Source organism: Girardinichthys multiradiatus, chromosome Y (genome assembly GCF_021462225.1).
Source record: "Girardinichthys multiradiatus isolate DD_20200921_A chromosome Y, DD_fGirMul_XY1, whole genome shotgun sequence".
Lineage (NCBI taxonomy): Eukaryota > Metazoa > Chordata > Actinopteri > Cyprinodontiformes > Goodeidae > Girardinichthys > Girardinichthys multiradiatus.
The window spans coordinates 29,907,987-29,926,482 of record NC_061818.1 but is presented as its reverse complement, the minus strand read 5'-3'; the positions used below and the strand labels follow the sequence as shown (position 1 = coordinate 29,926,482).

At 39.7% G+C, this 18,496-nt stretch overlaps 1 protein-coding gene across 1 annotated transcript; it reads left to right on the top strand.

Moving 5' to 3' along the window:
* Nucleotides 1-182: 182 nt before the first annotated feature.
* LOC124864935 (galanin receptor 2b-like) lies at nt 183-17,446 on the top strand. Its single transcript, XM_047359884.1, is given in 3 exon segments — nt 183-292; nt 294-521; nt 14,978-17,446. Coding segments are annotated over 3 exon segments (1,104 nt in total). The 3' UTR covers nt 15,744-17,446.
* Nucleotides 17,447-18,496: the final 1,050 nt, after the last annotated feature.

The window sequence follows — 18,496 nt, the reverse complement described above, 5'->3', positions numbered from 1 at the left end:
CAGACAACCTTTATCATCATCATGTCAGCATTTGCATAAAAGCATTTGCTTGCCTCTAAAGATGACGTGTCTCTTCATTAAAAGCAATCAAAGGTTTCATTTAAGATGTGGACCACAAGTGTCTTTTCACAATTTGCTTCACATGCCTGACTCCTTTCTTCTCTTGTTCTAGTTTCACCAAAATGTCTGAATTTGAGGATTTCAGCTGGACAGGAGGGCAGGCCAACGTGTCTGAAAGCTACCAGCTGAACCCCACCAGCGTAATCGTGTCCGTGGTATTCTCCCTCATTTTCCGTGCTGCTGCGGAGTGGCCAGCTTGGATACAACACGACCAACCTGTTCATACTCAACCTGAGCGTGGCCGACATCTCCTTCATCATCTTCTGCGTTCCTTTCCAAGCTACCATCTACTCTCTGGAGGGCTGGGTGTTTGGCTCCTTCATGTGCAAAGTGGTCCACTTCTTCATCAACCTTACCATGTATGCCAGCAGCTTCACACTGGCTGCTGTGTCTGTTGACAGGTAAGTTATTAATAATTGAGACGTAATACAGTATACTAGCAGGTATTCTCATCAAATGTACTCCTTACTATTGGTTGATCAAACACTGTTATTCAGTTTGGTTTACCTGCTTAATTTATATCAAGAGTACTAAACATGCGGAGGCAGGAGGGAAATACCCCCCACTCAAATGACTAATTCAAGCACTCCAAGGCTTTATTAAATTCCTCCCCGCTCTAAATACAGACTTACGTTGGGACTTGAAAATTAAAGAACTACATTTTTATATATATATATATATATATATATATATATATTTTTTTTTTTTTTTTTCCACAACTAATTATGGCATTTCCATACTAAACAAAGTGATTTTTTTTCTTCTTAAAAAAAGAAATTGTTTATTAGGGCAAGGTTATGTTTAATAGTACTCGTACTCGTCGTCTTCCACTTATCCGGGACCGGGTCACACCCAGACGTCCCTCTCCCCAGACACCTCCTCCAGCTCCTCCGGGGGGAGCCCTAGGCGTTCCCAGGCCAGCCGAGAGACATAGTCCCTCCAGCGTGTCCTGGCCCGTCCCCTGGGCCTCCTCCCGGTGGGACGTGCCTGGAACACCTCCCGAGGAAGGCGTCCAGGAGGCATCCGGTATGGATGCCCGAGCCACCTCAACTGGCTCCTCTCCATGTGGAGGAGCAGCGGCTCTACTCCGAGCCCCTTCCGGATGGCCGAGCTCCTCACCCTATCTCTAAGGGAGTGCCCGGCCACCCTACGGAGGAAGCTCATTTCAGCCGCTTGTATCCTGGATCTCGTTCTTTCGGTCATGACCCAAAGTTCATGGCCATAGGTGAGGGTAGGAACGTAGACCGACCGGTAAATTGAGAGCTTTGCTTTTCGGCTCAGCTCTCTCTTCACCACAACGGACCGGCACAGTGCCCCCATTACTGTGGCAGCCGCACCGATCCGTCTGTCAATCTCCCGCTCCATTCTTCACTTACTCGTGAACAAGACCCCGAGATACTTAAACTCCTCCACTTGAGGCAGGAACTCCTCTCCAACCTGAAGAGGACAAGCCACCCTTTTCCGGTCGAGTACCATGGCCTCGGACTTGGAGGAGCTGATCTTCATCCCAGCCGCTTCACACTCGGCTGCGAACCGCCCCAGTGCATGCTGTAGGTCTTGGCTAGAGGGGGCCAGCAGGACCACGTCATCTGCAAAAAGAAGAGACGAAATCCACTGGTCCCCAAACCAGACCCCCTCCAGCCCTGGGCTGCGTCTAGAAATCCTGTCCATAAAAGTTATGAACAGGACCGGTGACAAAGGGCAGCCCTGCCGGAGTCCAACATGCACCGGGAACAGGTCTGACTTAGTGCCGGCAATGCGGACCAAACTCTTGCTCCGCTCGTACAGGGACCGGATGGCCCCTAATAAAAGGCCCCTGATTCCATACTCCTGGAGCACCCCCCACAGGGCATCACGAGGGACACAGTCGAATGCCTTCTCCAGGTCCACAAAACACATGTGAACCGGTTGGGCAAACTCCCGTGAACCCTCGAGCAGCCTGTGGAGGGTATAGAGCTGGTCCAGCGGCTGGGACAAAAACCACACTGCTCCTCTTGAAGCCTGGGTTCGACTATTGGCCGGACTCTCCTCTCCATTACCCTGGCGTAGGCCTTACCAGGGAGGCTGAAGAGTGTGATCCCCCTGTAGTTGGAACACACCCTCCGGTCACCCTTCTTATGTAGGGGGACCACCACCCCAGTCTGCCAGTCCAGAGGCACTGTCCCGACCGCCACGCAACGTTGAAGAGTCGTGTCAACCATGACAGCCCAACAACATCCAAAGGCTTGAGGTACTCAGGGCAGATCTCATCCACCCCCAAAGCCTTGCCACCGCGGAGCTTTTTAACCACCTCGGTGACTTCAGCCTGGGTGATGAAAGAGTCCAACCCCGAGTCCCCAGCCTCTGTTTCCACCACGAAATGCGTGATAGCAGGATTGAGGAGATCCTCGAAGTACTCCTTCCACCGCCCGATAATGTCCTCAGTCAAGGTCAGCAGCTCCCCACCCCCACTATAAACAGTGTTGGCAAAGCACTGCTTCTGTCCGGCTTTCTCCTCCACCAACGGATCCAACTCACCACCAGGTGGTGATCAATGGACAGCTCAGCCCCTCTCTTCATCCGAGTGTCCAAAACATGCGGCCGAAGGTCTGATGACACCAAGAAGGCTTGGTACTCCACACTACCGCTCGGCCCGTAGGCCGAGACGACAGTCAGAGACCTATCCCCAACCCGAAGGCGCAGGGTTGCGACCCTCTCATCCACTGGGGTAAACCCCAACACGAGACGGCTGAGCTGGGGGGAAACAAGCAAACTCACACCAGCCCGCCACTTCTTCCCGTGAGCCACTCCAGAGTAGAAGAGACTCCAACCCCTCTCAAGGAGATGGGTTCCAGAGCCCACGCTGTGCATGGAGGCGAGCCCGACTATTTCTAGTCGATATCTCTTGACCTCCCGCACAAGCTCAGGCTCCTTCCCCCCAGCGAGGTGACATTCCACGTCCCTAGAGCCAGCCTAAGCATCCGGGGATCGGACCGCCGAGGTCTCCACCTTCATCCGCCACCCAATCCTCTTTGCACCGGTCCCTCACGGTTCCCCCTGCAGGTGGTGGGCCCACTGCAGGGGGAACTATTTAACAAATGTTTAATAGGATTTGTTTTATGTATCTATTTTCTTGCAGAAAGGCGGAATATTAAGATGAAAAATACTCTTTGGTTCTGTGATACAATTAAATAAGCTGGATACTGGTTACAAAAAGGCCATTTTACAATTAGGCAAGACTCAAAAGAGAGTGGTATTATTAATGCATATTTTTAAATATGCATCAATTATTTTTTTCTATTTAAGAAAAGTTATCTACCTTGAATAAACAATTACAAATAAGGCTGTTACTATGCTGTGACAATTATTTTGAGCACTAGTCCAAGTGCTTCTGAAGCAATTAGCACACTCAATCCTTTCTGAGTGGAAACCACCAGTAAAAGCCAGGAGCAGACAGTACCTGGTCTTTATGTCTAAAGTTGCCTTGGTTACTGGCCAGTCCATGCATGACGGCCTCCTTTGCAGGGAGAGGGATTTGGAAGCCGAGGTAAATCAGAGGGACCCAAAATTAATCTTTTTCTGCAGTTTATCTATGTCTGCTTTTATCTAATGCCTCTAATTGTGTGCAACATGAAACTCAACTGGACAATTCAAGGGACAAAATAGTTAAGGGACTAATTCAATATCAGTATTTTCTACCTTTGTTTCTTTTAATAACTTTTTTAACCTTTATTTAACCAGGTAAGATGATTGAGAACTGGATCTCATTTACAATGTCAACCTCAGCAGGAGTTAGCATTAAAAGCAACAATGAAAACATAAAGACACATTTATGACATAATTAAAAAATAAATAAAAACAAAACATTAAAAAACGGAATTTGGTAACATAAAAATTAAAATAAAGTCCACTGATTGGTAACTATATTTTGTAAGTAGGTACTGAAAGCAGACTGTGAGATAAAAGTACAGTGCTTTTGCTTTTTGCTTTTTTACAACTCATTTGTTAGGGGCAGCAAACTGAAATGTGGAACAAGCTAATTTTGTACAGCCTTTTGGAATGAATGTGGTGATCCTGCAATATGAGAGATGACATTGAGTTTTTTAGTTCACATTTAATTTAATCTAAAGTTCTAATACTATGCCATTCAGAATGGCAATATTAAGAAAATCGGCAGTCTGAGGTTACAGTTATTAATAATTAATTAAATTCAGTTAATAATGAATTTGGTTTTGCTTGTATTTGAAAGAAAGTTAGGCTTGGAGAAGGTATTCTGAATACTATTGAAGCTGCATCGTAAAGACAGGATTTAGAGTTGGACTAGATATGAACATAATGGTGTCATCAGCATATAAATGAATAAGAGAACTGCCAGTAGCATTCTCGATATTCTTTATATAGATCTTAAAAAGTTTTGACCTAGTATAGACTCCTGAAGAACACTGATAGATAATTGCATAGGATCAGACTCAAATCCACCAGCCTCCACTGATTGTACATGACCAAAAATGTAACTATTAAACAATGCCAGGCATTTCTCAGAAAGTCCAATGTTTGTAAGCCTACTGGCTGCAATGTTATGGTGGACAGAATCAAAAGTTTTACCCAGATCTATAAACACAGCCACACAATTTTCCTTACTGTCTATAGCATGTTTGGGGCACTTGTATGAATGCTCATTCTTCTTTGAGTGAAGAATCCTCAGTGGGAAAAAAAAATCACAGTTCAAAAAGACAAAATGCTTTACAGTATTTTCTGCTGACGAGTGCTTTGCACAGATAACTCTTGTATGTAGTTTTATCTCATAGCTGAGAAATATTTATTGCCCCTTTTTAATTATGTTTTTCCATGTACTTCTTAGGATATGCAAAACAAAAAACCCTACAAGAGGCTATTGCAACTCCTGGCTGAGCCATGTCAGTCAGTATAAATGTAACTGTTGTCTGTTTATTACATCTTTTTAATTTTACACTTGTAGCCCCTGGCTAAAAAAACATGCACAATAGCTTTTGAATAAATAAAATAATCTAAACGTGATATTTATATCAGAAATATAGTTGAGAGCCTGGTATTATTATGTTTTGAATATAGGTAATCCAAGTGATTATGCATATATACAGGGGTTGGACAATGAAACTGAAACACCTGGTTTTAGACCACAATAATTTATTAGTATGGTGTAGGGCCTCCAGCGTCAATTCGTCTTGGGAATGACATATTGGATGCACATGATCCTCAAGAATGGTTCGGTAGTCCTTGGCAGTGTGCCATCTAGCACAAGTATTGGGCCAAGGGAATGCCATGATATGGCAGCCCAAACCATCACTGATCCACCCCCATGCTTCACTCTGGGCATGCAACAGTCTGGCTGGTACGCTTCTTTGGGGCTTCTCCACACCGTAACTCTCCTGGATGTGGGGAAAACAGTAAAGGTGGACTCATCAGAGAACAATACATGTTTCACATTGTCCACAGCCCAAGATTTGCGCTCCTTGCACCATTGAAACCGACGTTTGGCACTGGCATGAGTGACCACAGGTTTGGCTATAGCAGCCCGGCCGTGTATATTGACCCTGTGGAGCTCCCGACAGACAGTTCTGGTGGAAACAGGAGAGTTGAGGTGCACGTTTAATTCTGCCGTAATTTGGGCAGCCGTGGTTTTATGTTTTTTGGATCCCTTTCAGAGAGCTTCCTCTTGCGTCCACACTTAATCCTGTTGGATGTGGTTCGTCCTTCTTGGTGGTATGCTGACATTACCGTGGATACCGTGGCTCTTGATACATCACAAAGACTTGCTGTCTTGGTCACAGATGCGCCAGCAAGATGGGAACCAACAATTTGTCTTCTTTTGAACTTTGGTATGTTACCCATAACATAATGTTGTGTGCATTTCAATATTTTGGGCAAAAGTGTGCTCTTATCCTGCTAATTGAACCTTCACACTCTGCTCTTACTGGTGCAATGTGCAATCAATGAAGACTGGCTACCAGGCTGGTCCAATTTAGCCATGAAACCTCCCACACTAAAATGACAGGTGTTTCAGTTTCATTGTTGTTACTATTGGTCATATGGGAAAAACCGTAAACAACAGGAAAATGAAGCATCTCTGGAGGCGACATGTGTATTTACATGTGTATATTATTGTTTTTTTGACTAATGTTTTGATTAGTCTAGAGACTATGGACCAAACCTAGTTGTAACGGAAGTTACAAAGGAGGGGAAACAGGGAATGATGGGAAGAAGAAGGGAAGAAGAGGAAAGAGGAGGAACATGAGGAAAATGGAGATTGCAGTTTATGTAGGCCGACCCTGAGGTTGGAGAAGGATTGAACTGTTTCAGATGTCAGGGCTACCCCACCCTGTTGGCGGTCAGACGCCTCGGAGCCCCACCGGTACTTGGACCCCGGAAACAGTCACCACTTTTATCCAAAGACTCTTAAAGGAACGACTCTCAAACAGTTTCTAACTTTTAGCTCGTTTAATCTAAATTAAGGCACAGGAATGATTACAGAGATCATCGCTGAGGCTCCCATCTCGAACCGTGGCAGTTTGTTAGAGCATGACGAAGAGCCCCGATAGAAGGTCACATACAGTTTTTATATCTGGCACTCCAATGCAATGGATTATCAGTAGACTATGTGTCACCATTGTGGTGTCTATCTGTTAAGATTGTGTAGTAGTGGGTGTCTATACTTGATCTAAGTGTGCTGTAGTTTTCTAATCAACCCAGTTATACCAGCTGCTCCACTATACCCCAGTGCCCCAACTTCAGGTCATTTATGACAATACTTGGGCCATTTATCCTTGTACTGTATGTCTATGAGCCTTCTTATCCTATTGTAACAAAAGGGAAACATTAGAACTTATACTTTACTTCACTATGGTATAAAAAAGAAAAACAGTTATGAGGATATTAATTACGTTTATTCCTAACACAGAGATTCTCTGCACGAGTTAAATCTAACCACTGCAGTTACGATATCTGCAGTAGTGTGTGGAAGTGCGACGGAGGAGAAAAAACACGGAGGAGAACCGCGGCTGATGCGAGGAAACTGCGGCTGATCCGAGATGACGTATCAACCTGGCGACTCTGGCTCCAGCGTTACGGAGAAGTTTCTGCGCAATTTGTGTAGCGGAGGTGGAGTAACGTTGGTGGACAAACATCCGTGTGTCGGCGGAGCGGACACCTGTTGAGCAAGCAAGTCTGAGTCCTTTTAGCGTTTTGCCCGGGAGAAGAGGATTTTCGTCTTTTGCATCGCACCCGCGTTTCATCTGGCCTGCAACGAGACCGCAAGCTGTACTGAACTGTGTGTGTGTGGGACCCATGGGTGTTGTGTTTATAGTTAACAGTATTTCTTCTGATGAATGTATGGAGTTCTGATAATGACGAAAATGTGGATTCTGGTTATAGGTAAAAACTATTAAAACGGTTGTTGGTTCTTGGAAAAACAAGAATTATAGGGGCAAGAAATAAAGGGTTGAGAAGGTAACGTGCCCAAATAGTTTTTTTATTTTAGATTGAGGAACGGGTAGTTTAACGAACTAAGAGCTTTGCTCTGGTCTTTACATTGGAAACTTGTAAGGTGTTGAGTACCCTGATGTTGTGGCTAAGCATTTATTTATTTGCCCAAGTTTTCATTAAAATAAACTGTTTCTGTTAGCAGGTTGGTTGGAATTATTAGTTATTTCGCTTAAAAGTATGGTAAAAGGTTATCAGAGGAGCAAGTATTGACTCAACATAGGTAAACCTACGTGGTATCTACCTTATAATTTAAAGGACCCTAATAGACACCCCACCAGTCAGTTGAAGTTATTGTCCCAGTTAATACTGGACAGAGCAGTGGGGTGCTACACACTACTTGTTTTTCTTAAATGTTTTGAGTCCAAAACTTTAAATCCTGATATAATCAACCTTTCCTTCTAATTGCACCTATGCATAAAGACCGATGGCTGCAAACAGCAATGTTAGTTGTCTAAACCGCTGAGGCTTTTTATTTAATCTAAAATTCTAATACTATGCCATTCAGAGTGGCGATATTAAGAAAATAGACAGTCTGAGGTTACAGTTATTAATAATTAATTAAATTCAGTTAATAATGAATTTGGTTTTGCTTGTATTTGAAAGAAAGTTAGGCTTGGAGAAGGTATTCTGAATACTATTGAAGCTGCATCGTAAAGACAGGATTTAGAGTTGGACTAGATATGAACATAATGGTGTCATCAGCATATAAATGAATAAGAGAACTGCCAGTAGCATTCTCGATATTTATATAGATCTTAAAAAGTTTTGACCTAGTATAGACTCCTGAAGAACACTGATAGATAATTGCATAGGATCAGACTCAAATCCACCAGCCTCCACTGATTGTACATGACCAAAAATGTAACTATTAAACAATGCCAGGCATTTCTCAGAAAGACCAATGTTTGTAAGCCTACTGGCTGCAATGTTACGGTGGACAGAATCAAAAGCTTTACCCAGATCTATAAACACAGCCACACAATATTCCTTACTGTCTATAGCATGTTTGGGGCACTTGTATGAATGCCTGCTTGTGTATATGCACTATTAGTTTCTCTGATAGCGCATATTGCAGTCTGAATATTCATTATGAGATATTACAGTTTTGTTTTTTAGATAAGTAGAGAACCACAACTATTAGTCACTAAGTCTTCACCAGTCGGATTTTCTTATGTGCAGTCATGCAAATGTCCTTTGAATGTCAAAGTTTTAACTTAAAAAATAGGAATTCATTGTGCTTTATTTTTATTTCATGTTATTTTGTTTATTATAATGAACATATGCACAATAAGAATGCCTAAACTCATAAAATGTATTCATCTCATGTGAAGAAAGCAGGCTCGAGCATAGTGACATCCCAGAGTCACACATGAACAGCATTACTGAAACACTCAGAAGACCTCACGAGGCAATTAGGCTGTAATTGAATATCTTATGAGACACTCATGCAGTATCCCTGGCTAAAAATGATTCCCCCTCACAGAGTCAGCACTAAGCCATCATTACAGTTGTTAGGTAACACAGTCAGCTCAGTCAATATGGGCACTCATTGAGCAGTTGTCCACTGGTGCAGAATCTGCACTCACACTGGCCGTGTTTATCCTTCAGAGGATTCACTCATTGTTTCCTCCTCTATCTGAAAAAAATATCAACTCTGAGTCAGACTGTTAATAATACATTTTCTCTGTTTTTCCCCACACTCTTTTTTGGATATATGCAGACACACATAAATGTTGAAAAAAAATCTAAAAAAGGTTTTCTTTTAGTGAAGAATCCTCAGTGGGAAAAGAAATCACAGTTCAAAAAGACAAAATGCTTTACAGTATTTTCTGCTGACGAGTGCTTTGCACAGATAATTCTTGTATGTAGTTTTATCTCATAGCTGAGAAATATTTATTGCCCCTTTTTTAATTATGTTTTTCCATGTACTTCTTAGGATATGCAAAACAAAAAACCCTACAAGAGGCTATTGCAACTCCTGGCTGAGCCATGTCAGTCAGTATAAATGTAACTGTTGTCTGTTTATTACATCTTTTTAATTTTACACGACTTGTTTTTCTCAAATGTTTTGACTCCAAAAACTTTAAATCCTGATATAATTAACCTTTCCTTCAAATTCCCCCTATGCATAAAGACCGATGGCTGCAAACAGCAATGTTAGTTGTCTAAACCACTGAGGCTTCATACAAGAAGGTTCAAAGTGTCTTCTTTTTGCCTTTCATGTCAAACATAAGTGCCTTTATCTCCCAAAAAATATCAAAGAGCAGAGAAGCTATCCTTTCCACCTGTCCAGAGGTGGCTGAAGTCTTTTGTGAACGGAAAAAGCTGAGAGATGGATGTGCTGTTTTACCTAGAAAAGAAAAACTGAAATACTGGGAACACCTGGCAGAGAACAATCAGCTCATACAACATTAATTTATAAACATGCATAGGCAATGATAAAAAATTTAGGACATGATAATGTGCTCATTATGTGCTTTATTTATTTATTTTAAATACCTTCAACATTCTGATCAGGGGTACAAATGTCTTATATCCCGCCAGCTCTCATCTGCCACAAGGAGGTGACATTTTGGACAGGTTGGCAGTGCATCAGACCCAAGGTCCAAGAAAGCATGATAAATATCATGGATATGTAGTAAAAACAAGCAAACATCACACAGAAATTTAAACCACAGACCTTCTCACTGTGAGTTAACACTGATGACTGCTAACCCACTGTGCAATCCCTTGTAATGATAAATAATATTATCACAACTGGCCCTGCGGTTTAATGGAAATCAACAGTTGACTTCATTTTCTTTACTGTATCCAAAGAGACATAAAACCACTTTAACAGACTGTACATTTAACGCCCACTTGTTGACAGCACAGCACTGAATATGCTCATGTTCTCTTGTTATTGCTGCATGTTTCCTAAGGTGGTCTTTCAACTCCATGAAATATTGAAAAGTAAAAAAAACTATGCAAACCTCAAATGTGCTATTTTCTAATGTTTAGCAGTAGTTTTTGTTTATTTATTTTTATTTTGTTGCTGTTTTGTCAATTTGTGCTTTACAGTTCAGGCCCATTTCATGTAAATATATAAAACATGTACAATCAGACAGTACTGAAATTCTTTAAAACCCTCTTTGTGAATGCTGCACAAAGTGTGACACAGTTCCATTTACATTCATAGATACAACAGAAAAGATAAATTGTTTTTTTTTGTTCTATTCAACGAAAAGAAATCAGAAAAGTGATTCATGCTGAAAGCATGTGTGCTTGTACCATTCTCATGTTCCTATTATCTGACTTGAAAAATGGTTTAGAGGGTAGTTTTAAGTGGTACTTTTTCTTGCAATGTCTTTAAAATTATTCACTAGAGGTGCTGTTAATGCTTGCAATTTAGCTGGGGTTGAATGTCCAAGCAATAAATGTATCATTTCTAATACCGAATGTAAAAAAGAAATTACTTACCAGTCTATTGACTCATTGTACATGTAGCACTAGTATAGTATCATACAGAGTATTCTTTAATGTAAAATCTCTATCAAGTACATGTATCTTACTGCTTTAGATATGAGGAGGTAAACAATGTACAAAAGTATCTTTGTCATGGTATGATTGAAGGAGGACCTAAATGTGGGGTGTAGTAGTGGCAAAAAATGTGTAAAGTTGTTTAATAACAAAAATAAGAAAAAAAAAAAAAAAAACTTACAAAGATCGTGAATGAGAACCAGACAGAACAACGGAGATACAGGGAGCAAAAACCACAGACCATGAGACAAAACAACAGATGTAGAGGCAGACAAACCGTAGATTCCAGCAAAGAGCAAATGAAACCTAACAGCTTATATACAGGGAGAGAGTCAAGCGAAAGGCTGGGCAAGCAGGTGAGGGTAATCAAATGAGTATGAGAAACAATTGAGAACAAAAAAGAGTGAGAGCTGATGGAGAGGAGTAAATGAGCAGGAGCAGACAAAAAGAAACACAGGGATGAAATCTAGCAAAAATATCTAAATGTAACAAAGCACAAGAATGAATAATAAACTTAAACTACAATGAATGAATCTAAACTAAGAGCAACGGAAAACGTAAACAACACAGAGGAAACATCACTGAAGAAACTCAAACACCAGAGAATCATGACAATATGGGGGATAAAAACTGGGAGAGAGGAAGGAAAACAGAACAAATGTGTCAAATTATGCAACAGTATACTGTGATGGACTGGCAACCTGTTTAGGATGTACTCTATGAGCAATGACTACTGGAGATAGACACCAGACCCCTGCGACCATGAACGGAAAAGCAGGTATTGATGATGGATGGATGGATGGAACAATATAGTCCCATCTTGTCTTATTTGGTTTACATGTCCAAAAAGAAGTGGAAAGGAGTGCACACTTATTCTCAACCCATCTTACTATTTTTCTAAACATCTTTTTCTTTTTTATGCTTCATTAAGGTCATGAGTTATACCTATAACTCAAATCAGTCTCCAGTAAAATGTACATTTCTCTTATTTTTCCCACCCACTTTATAGGTGGACATTGCACTCTGAATTTATTACACAACTTTAATCCACACACACAATGTAAAAAAACATGTTTTTATGATGCGTAAATTAACAGTGTTAAAGTTGCAAACACCGCTAAATTATAATTCTCTTCCTTTACAAAAAAGATTTTTGGAAAACTTCATTATGTTTTGCTCTGAACAAAGTTGGAGTTCGGAGTTTTACTAAGTAAAGCAAATTTCCATTTTTGAAGCTGCAAAAGTCGTCAAATAACAGCTTTCTGTCACGGTTTACTTGATATTGGACCCCACAATGCAGACGAGCAGGCAGCGTGATTTTAAGTGAAAAAAAAAAGGTTTAATTACGAAAACTCACACTTAGCAGGAGGCAGGAACAAAACAAACGGGCAGGCAAGACAGGCATGGCAACATCAAAAAGACAAGACTTGGTTTTAGAACAAGACATGAGCATGAGAATGAAAGATGTTTCCGCGATGACTAACAGAACAGGTGTGAATATATGGCGTGAAAACCAGGTGGAGTAAGGAGACAGATTAACTTGAAGCAGATGAACTGAATAAACTTAATTAACAGAACAAAACGTGACTGGAGCAAAACAGAGACTCTTGAACACAAACTAGAAAAACATGAAGCAAAAGCATAACCAGATCCGAAAACCAAACTTGACAAAACATGAACAAGACGACAAAACAAAAGCATGACCAGGAAAATAAACAGAAACATGATTCAAAACTTGAACAGTGAAAAACATAAGGAAAAACCCCGAAACCAAAAACAAAACAACCCTACATCTTGACACTTTCTGTGTAGTTTGGTCTTTGAAAACGAAGAATGTGGATAAGTCAATGATAAGATGAGAGGATTTGGCCTTCAAATAGGAACTTTTAAAATAATAATTGTAAGTAAAATAATAATTACATAATGATTCAAGAATTTGTACTTATTTTGTTATATACCTGCAAAAATTCGGTTCACCTGCTCCAAGCAGGTGAACCGAGGGGACAAATATGGCTGAAATGGAGCAGCACAGGGCCAGTTTCAAGTACTGCACATTGTAAGCTCGGATTCATCTGGCGATGAACACCCAGGCATAAATGCAGAATTTCATAGCTTCACAACAGAATATTCCTCAAGATCACTTTAAAAGAGTTAAAAATTGTCTGGTAAATACAAAGAAATGATGACTCAAACCTTTAACTGTAAACAATGAACGTTGACTTTTTTATGATGACTCTCTAAAGCAATTATTCTCCCTTAACAATCTTTTACATTTTTTAACAACTTTTTCTGATTACCCAGCTTTGAACAAGTATTTGACTCTTATAGATTTCTTCTGTTGCTGCTTTTTGTGACACTTTATCTGTCAGATCGAGCACATGTTAATTTCAGACAAATATAGCCTGAATAAATGCAAAAAGCAATTTTCGAATGATGATTTAAGTTATTAGGTGGGAAAAAGCAATCCAAACTAACCTGGTTTTCTGTAATAAAGTAAATTCCACCACTGACAACATCATTGCTGTGTTAGGCTGTGTGTAGTGTAGGAACCCAGAATGCAGACTAGCAGGCAGTATGATGGTAAGTGAAAATGATTTAATTAACAAAAACTCACTCCAGATGAGGCAGGATCAAAACAGGCAGATGAGGCAAGCAAGACAGGCATGATATGATTGAGAAAAAGCAAGACATGAGCATGATTTGAAATGTTTCCACGATGTGTAACTGAACAGGTGTGCATTTATGTAGCGCGAACCAGGTGGAGCGAGGAGACAGATTAGCTTGGAGCAGGTGAACCGAATAAAGATAATTGACAGACAGAACAAAACGTGGCTGGAGCAAAACAGACTCTTGAATACAAACAAACAGAAAGTAGAACAACATGAAACTAAAACATGACCAGAAAAATAAACAGAAACATGATTCAAAACTTCAACTGTGAAATGACATATAAAGAAAAAACCCGAAACCAAAAACCAAACAACCCCAAATCACAACATGCTGTGGAGAAGATTTTGGCCCACTCTAATTTGCTGATTTGTTTTAATCAGCCACATGGATTATTTTTGAGCATGTTAGACCTGTTAAAGGTCATGCCACAGTGTATCAACCAGATTTATGTCCAAACTTTGTCCAAGCTATTTCAAAAACTTATGTTGTTTTATTTGTTGTTGGTTTTTCTTTTGTTTTGTCTTTGAGCCAGTGGTTTTTGCACTTTTTGATTCATTTTAGTAGGCCACCTATTTCTAAGATGTTTTCCAAGGTCCATGTTTTCTTTTTCTGTAGAAAATGCCTCTCACTTTGGTTCGCTGGAGTTTGAAAGCCTTAGAAATATCTTTATAAAACTCTTCAGACTAATAGACGTTATTGAACTGGTCTCTCATCTGTTCCTGAATCTCTTCACATCCTTTACTGCTTTTTGAGATCTTTTAGCCTACCTAATGCTGTTAGAGAGGTTTTGTTTTGGTGATTTCATGATTCCTCAGGTCTGGCAGCATTTAGGTCTGAGTTTGGCTACTTAAATCAACCTTAACATTAAAGAAAATAGATTTTTCACATAGAGCCACATTGCTTGGTAAAGCTTTTTACCCCAAATGAAATTATCATTTGAAAACTACATTTTGTATTTACACAGGTTATCTTAATCAGATATTTTTGATGGTTTTGAACATTTAAGAGATAACTAAAGCAAAGACAGAAATATGTTAGGGGGCAAATACTTTTTCACAGCATTTTACTCTCAGCTTGATACATTTAGAATGACAGATGCTTGTATTCAGCTCTTGAATGAGACCATAAAACTAAGAGCTCACTGAATTTATTTGTTTTATCTTTACAGATATTTGGCCATACGCTACCCTCTGCGCTCCAGAGAGTTGAGAACCCCTTGTAATGCAGTGGTCGCCATGGTGGTTATCTGGGGTCTTTCCCTGGTCTTTGCAGGTCCATATCTCAGCTACTATGACCTGATTGATTTTGCCAACAGTACTGTGTGTATCCCTGGCTGGGAGGAACAAAACCGTAAGGTCCTGGACACCTGCACCTTCCTGTTCGGCTACGTCATTCCTGTGCTGGTCGTGAGCCTCTCGTACACCAGAACCATTAAGTACCTCTGGACAGCTGTTGACCCTCTGGACGGCATGTTAGAATCTAAAAGAGCCAAGCGCAAAGTCACCAAGATGATCATCATTGTCACCGTGCTCTTCTGCATATGCTGGCTGCCATACCACGTGGTGATATTGTGCTATCTGTATGGAGATTTCCCTTTCAATCAAACCACGTACGCCTTCAGGCTACTCTCTCACTGCATGGCCTACGCCAACTCTTGCGTCAACCCTATTGTGTATGCTCTGGTGTCTAAACACTTCCGTAAAGGTTTCAAGAAAGTCTTCAGCTGCATTCTCTTTAAAAATGGTAGAAACAAGGTTCACGTGGTTCACGTGGTCAACACGGGGCCTGGGTTTGAAGCGGGCTCCACGGAGGTATCACAAATGAATGAAGACAACATGCGACAGAACGAATGCGAAATGATCAACAGGCCAAGACGAGTGGAGCCAAGAGATCCTATGGTGACCCTAAATTCTCCTTTTCAGCACCCGACTTGATGAACGCTCAGAGAAGTTTTAGTGCAAATTGCCTTACATGAAAATCTTTGCAACTATATAGAAATGAATACATTTTTTACCAATTCAACATTCAATTTGTTGGGGGTAAACTGGGGGATACATTAATTTGGAATGAGGTAACTACTAAATCGGAAAATGTTGCTCATTCATCCGATCATTTTAATCCATTCAGCTCAACTCAACTTTACTGTTGCACCTATCAGCAGACATATTTCTGTTCAAATATTTACAGTTTAATTCAAATACTTTTCGTGAGCTGCAAAGAAAAACGTTATTTCATATACCGAGGTTATTTTTCTTCAAAGGATTGGTGATAACTGATTAAATCAGGGCAGCGAGGTTGTTCATTTACTAAAGCTAATGTGAACGTCATCCCATGTGACTCATCTATAAGTCATCTCTGCACCACTGTTTAACCACCATCCCAGGTTTAGCTTTAATATTCGGTAGCTGGATTTCTCTCCACGTGAGCAGTTTTCAGCTGTAATCGTTGAAGTCTAATCCGACCTTCCTCCCAGGTTTAAACCCACCCGTCGGATATCAAAGGTGTAGTTTTTCGTGGAGCAGGGTGTTTGTTTTGTCTTTTGCATGTAAATGCTGTTCTCTCGTTTTGAGATAAGTCTTCAATTGGGCAAAATGTGTAAGTAAGCTAACTCTGCAGACAGTTGTGCAAAACAGTTAAATATTCACAGTGCAGCTTTGTAACTGGATAAAGAAGTCTCTAAATATGGCTCAGAACACACTGATGTGTGCCAGGTGTAACAATTAGGTTTCGGGGGAGGCATTTTAAGCTAAGATTAAAAAAAAATAAATGCAAAGTTCAGGGTTGTTGGCTTGCAGAAGTCTTTTTGAATTCTGCAATATTTGTACACTTTTTCTTGCTTTACTTGTACTTTGCACCAATGGCATGTTTCTATTTGGTGTAAAATATTATGCCGTTAAAAGAATGTGTTTGTCAATGAGTGCACTTATGTATCTTAAGAGTATTTAACTAAGATGTATTTAATATTGTAAAGCTGTGAAACGATTATCACACATTTGCAGATTTGTTTTTATGCAAAGGACAGCACATCCTCAGTTTGTCTTTGTTTTACTGTAGAGTTGAGTTCTATCTCAGAACTGTAATAAAGCCTTTTGTTTGTGCTATGTTCCAGATATTTTAATGGAGAGAAAGAATGTACTGTGGACTGAATGGCTTAAATGACCAAATAGATCCGTTTATGCTGTGAAATTGGGTTGCAGAGCATATTTAGTTTTTAAAGGAAAATCAGAAATATGTTGTAAATGATTTTAGCATCATTAATGGTATAGTTATCTCCAGCATGATGACTCAAAAATATGCCTTCAGCAGTCTAATTCACACAAATATTTCAACTTATTCAATCAATATTCTCATTACAAAGAACGATGTACTTGCTCTCCTCTTCTAGTATTTATCTTGTCTTCTTTTCTCTGTTTCTGTAGCAAAAATACAAATTAAACTGCTTTCAATTGCAGCGCTCCTTTTTGGGAATTAATGGTTTAATATGCTAATGTCTACATTGATAATTTCATACTATGTGGACTCTAAAGCTGCTCAATAAATGTTGATTAAATAAAAATATTCAGACCATTTGAAGCATGAATCCTAAATATAGATGTATTGTTTGACATGAAAGTGATCTTTATCACAGTTTTTGTAAAGCTGGTAATATTTGTAAGAGCTGTTATGATCATTAGTTAGTTAGGTATTTAGTTTACTTTTAGAAACTTTAATGTGTTTAATTTGGCAAAACAAGTCAATTTGTTGGCTGTGAATATTAACATTCTTGTCGGTCTTACTGAGTAAGGAAACTTATGTAAAACCAAAACGATGTCAGTTTTAATTTTTCCAGAAAGTTATATATGAAAGTAGAAAATAACTCTGTAGAATATATAATGAAACAGAACAGCATTTGCTGTTTTTAATTTGATTTAATTCAAAGTATAAGTGGTTTCAGACAAAAGTTGCAGTTTGTAATGACTCTGAAATTGGAATACAGTTGCTATTTTCTGTCTCAGCATCATTCAGGAAACATTTAGTTGTTGAGTTACCTAAAAAAAATTTTTATTACAAATTTTGTTAGACTTTGATTTAAAGTATGAAAAGTCTGGAGTTTTTCTCAAATTTGAACATATTCAGTAGACTGAGCATGTCAGAGCTCAAAAGCAGCACAAAACAAAAACAAGCATTATGTATTTATTATGTTTTCATAAAGAACACATCCAACATGCAATGCATACTCAAAAATGGGACAAGTATGATTTCTGTCCCTAAATGGTGCGACAGGCTTTCAAAGGATTTCTAATTACAAGGAAGACTATCATGTTTTAACTGCATCAAAATGCTGTTAGTTTCATTAACATCATACTCTACCTTTGATAGAAGAGCAAGGAGATATATATAGAGAGCCATACTGTACAATATTATGGAAAGGACAATCTTAAGTGGATAATAATTTGATGTAAGCATTTAATGAATTCATTCTACTACCACATCAAGTGTCACTGCATTCTTAAAAGTAAATATTTTTCATGTGAGGCCAGGCACATGCATATTCATGTGTTGACTTCTACGTGCAAGAAGATATGCCATGAGTTACAAAAGCTCATCATTTCCAAATTAGGCAGTGCTATTTTCTGCTGCTTGAAAGGACACTCCTGCAGTGAGGACTGGGACTACTGGGACTAGATATCGCCCTTGCAGCTCACTT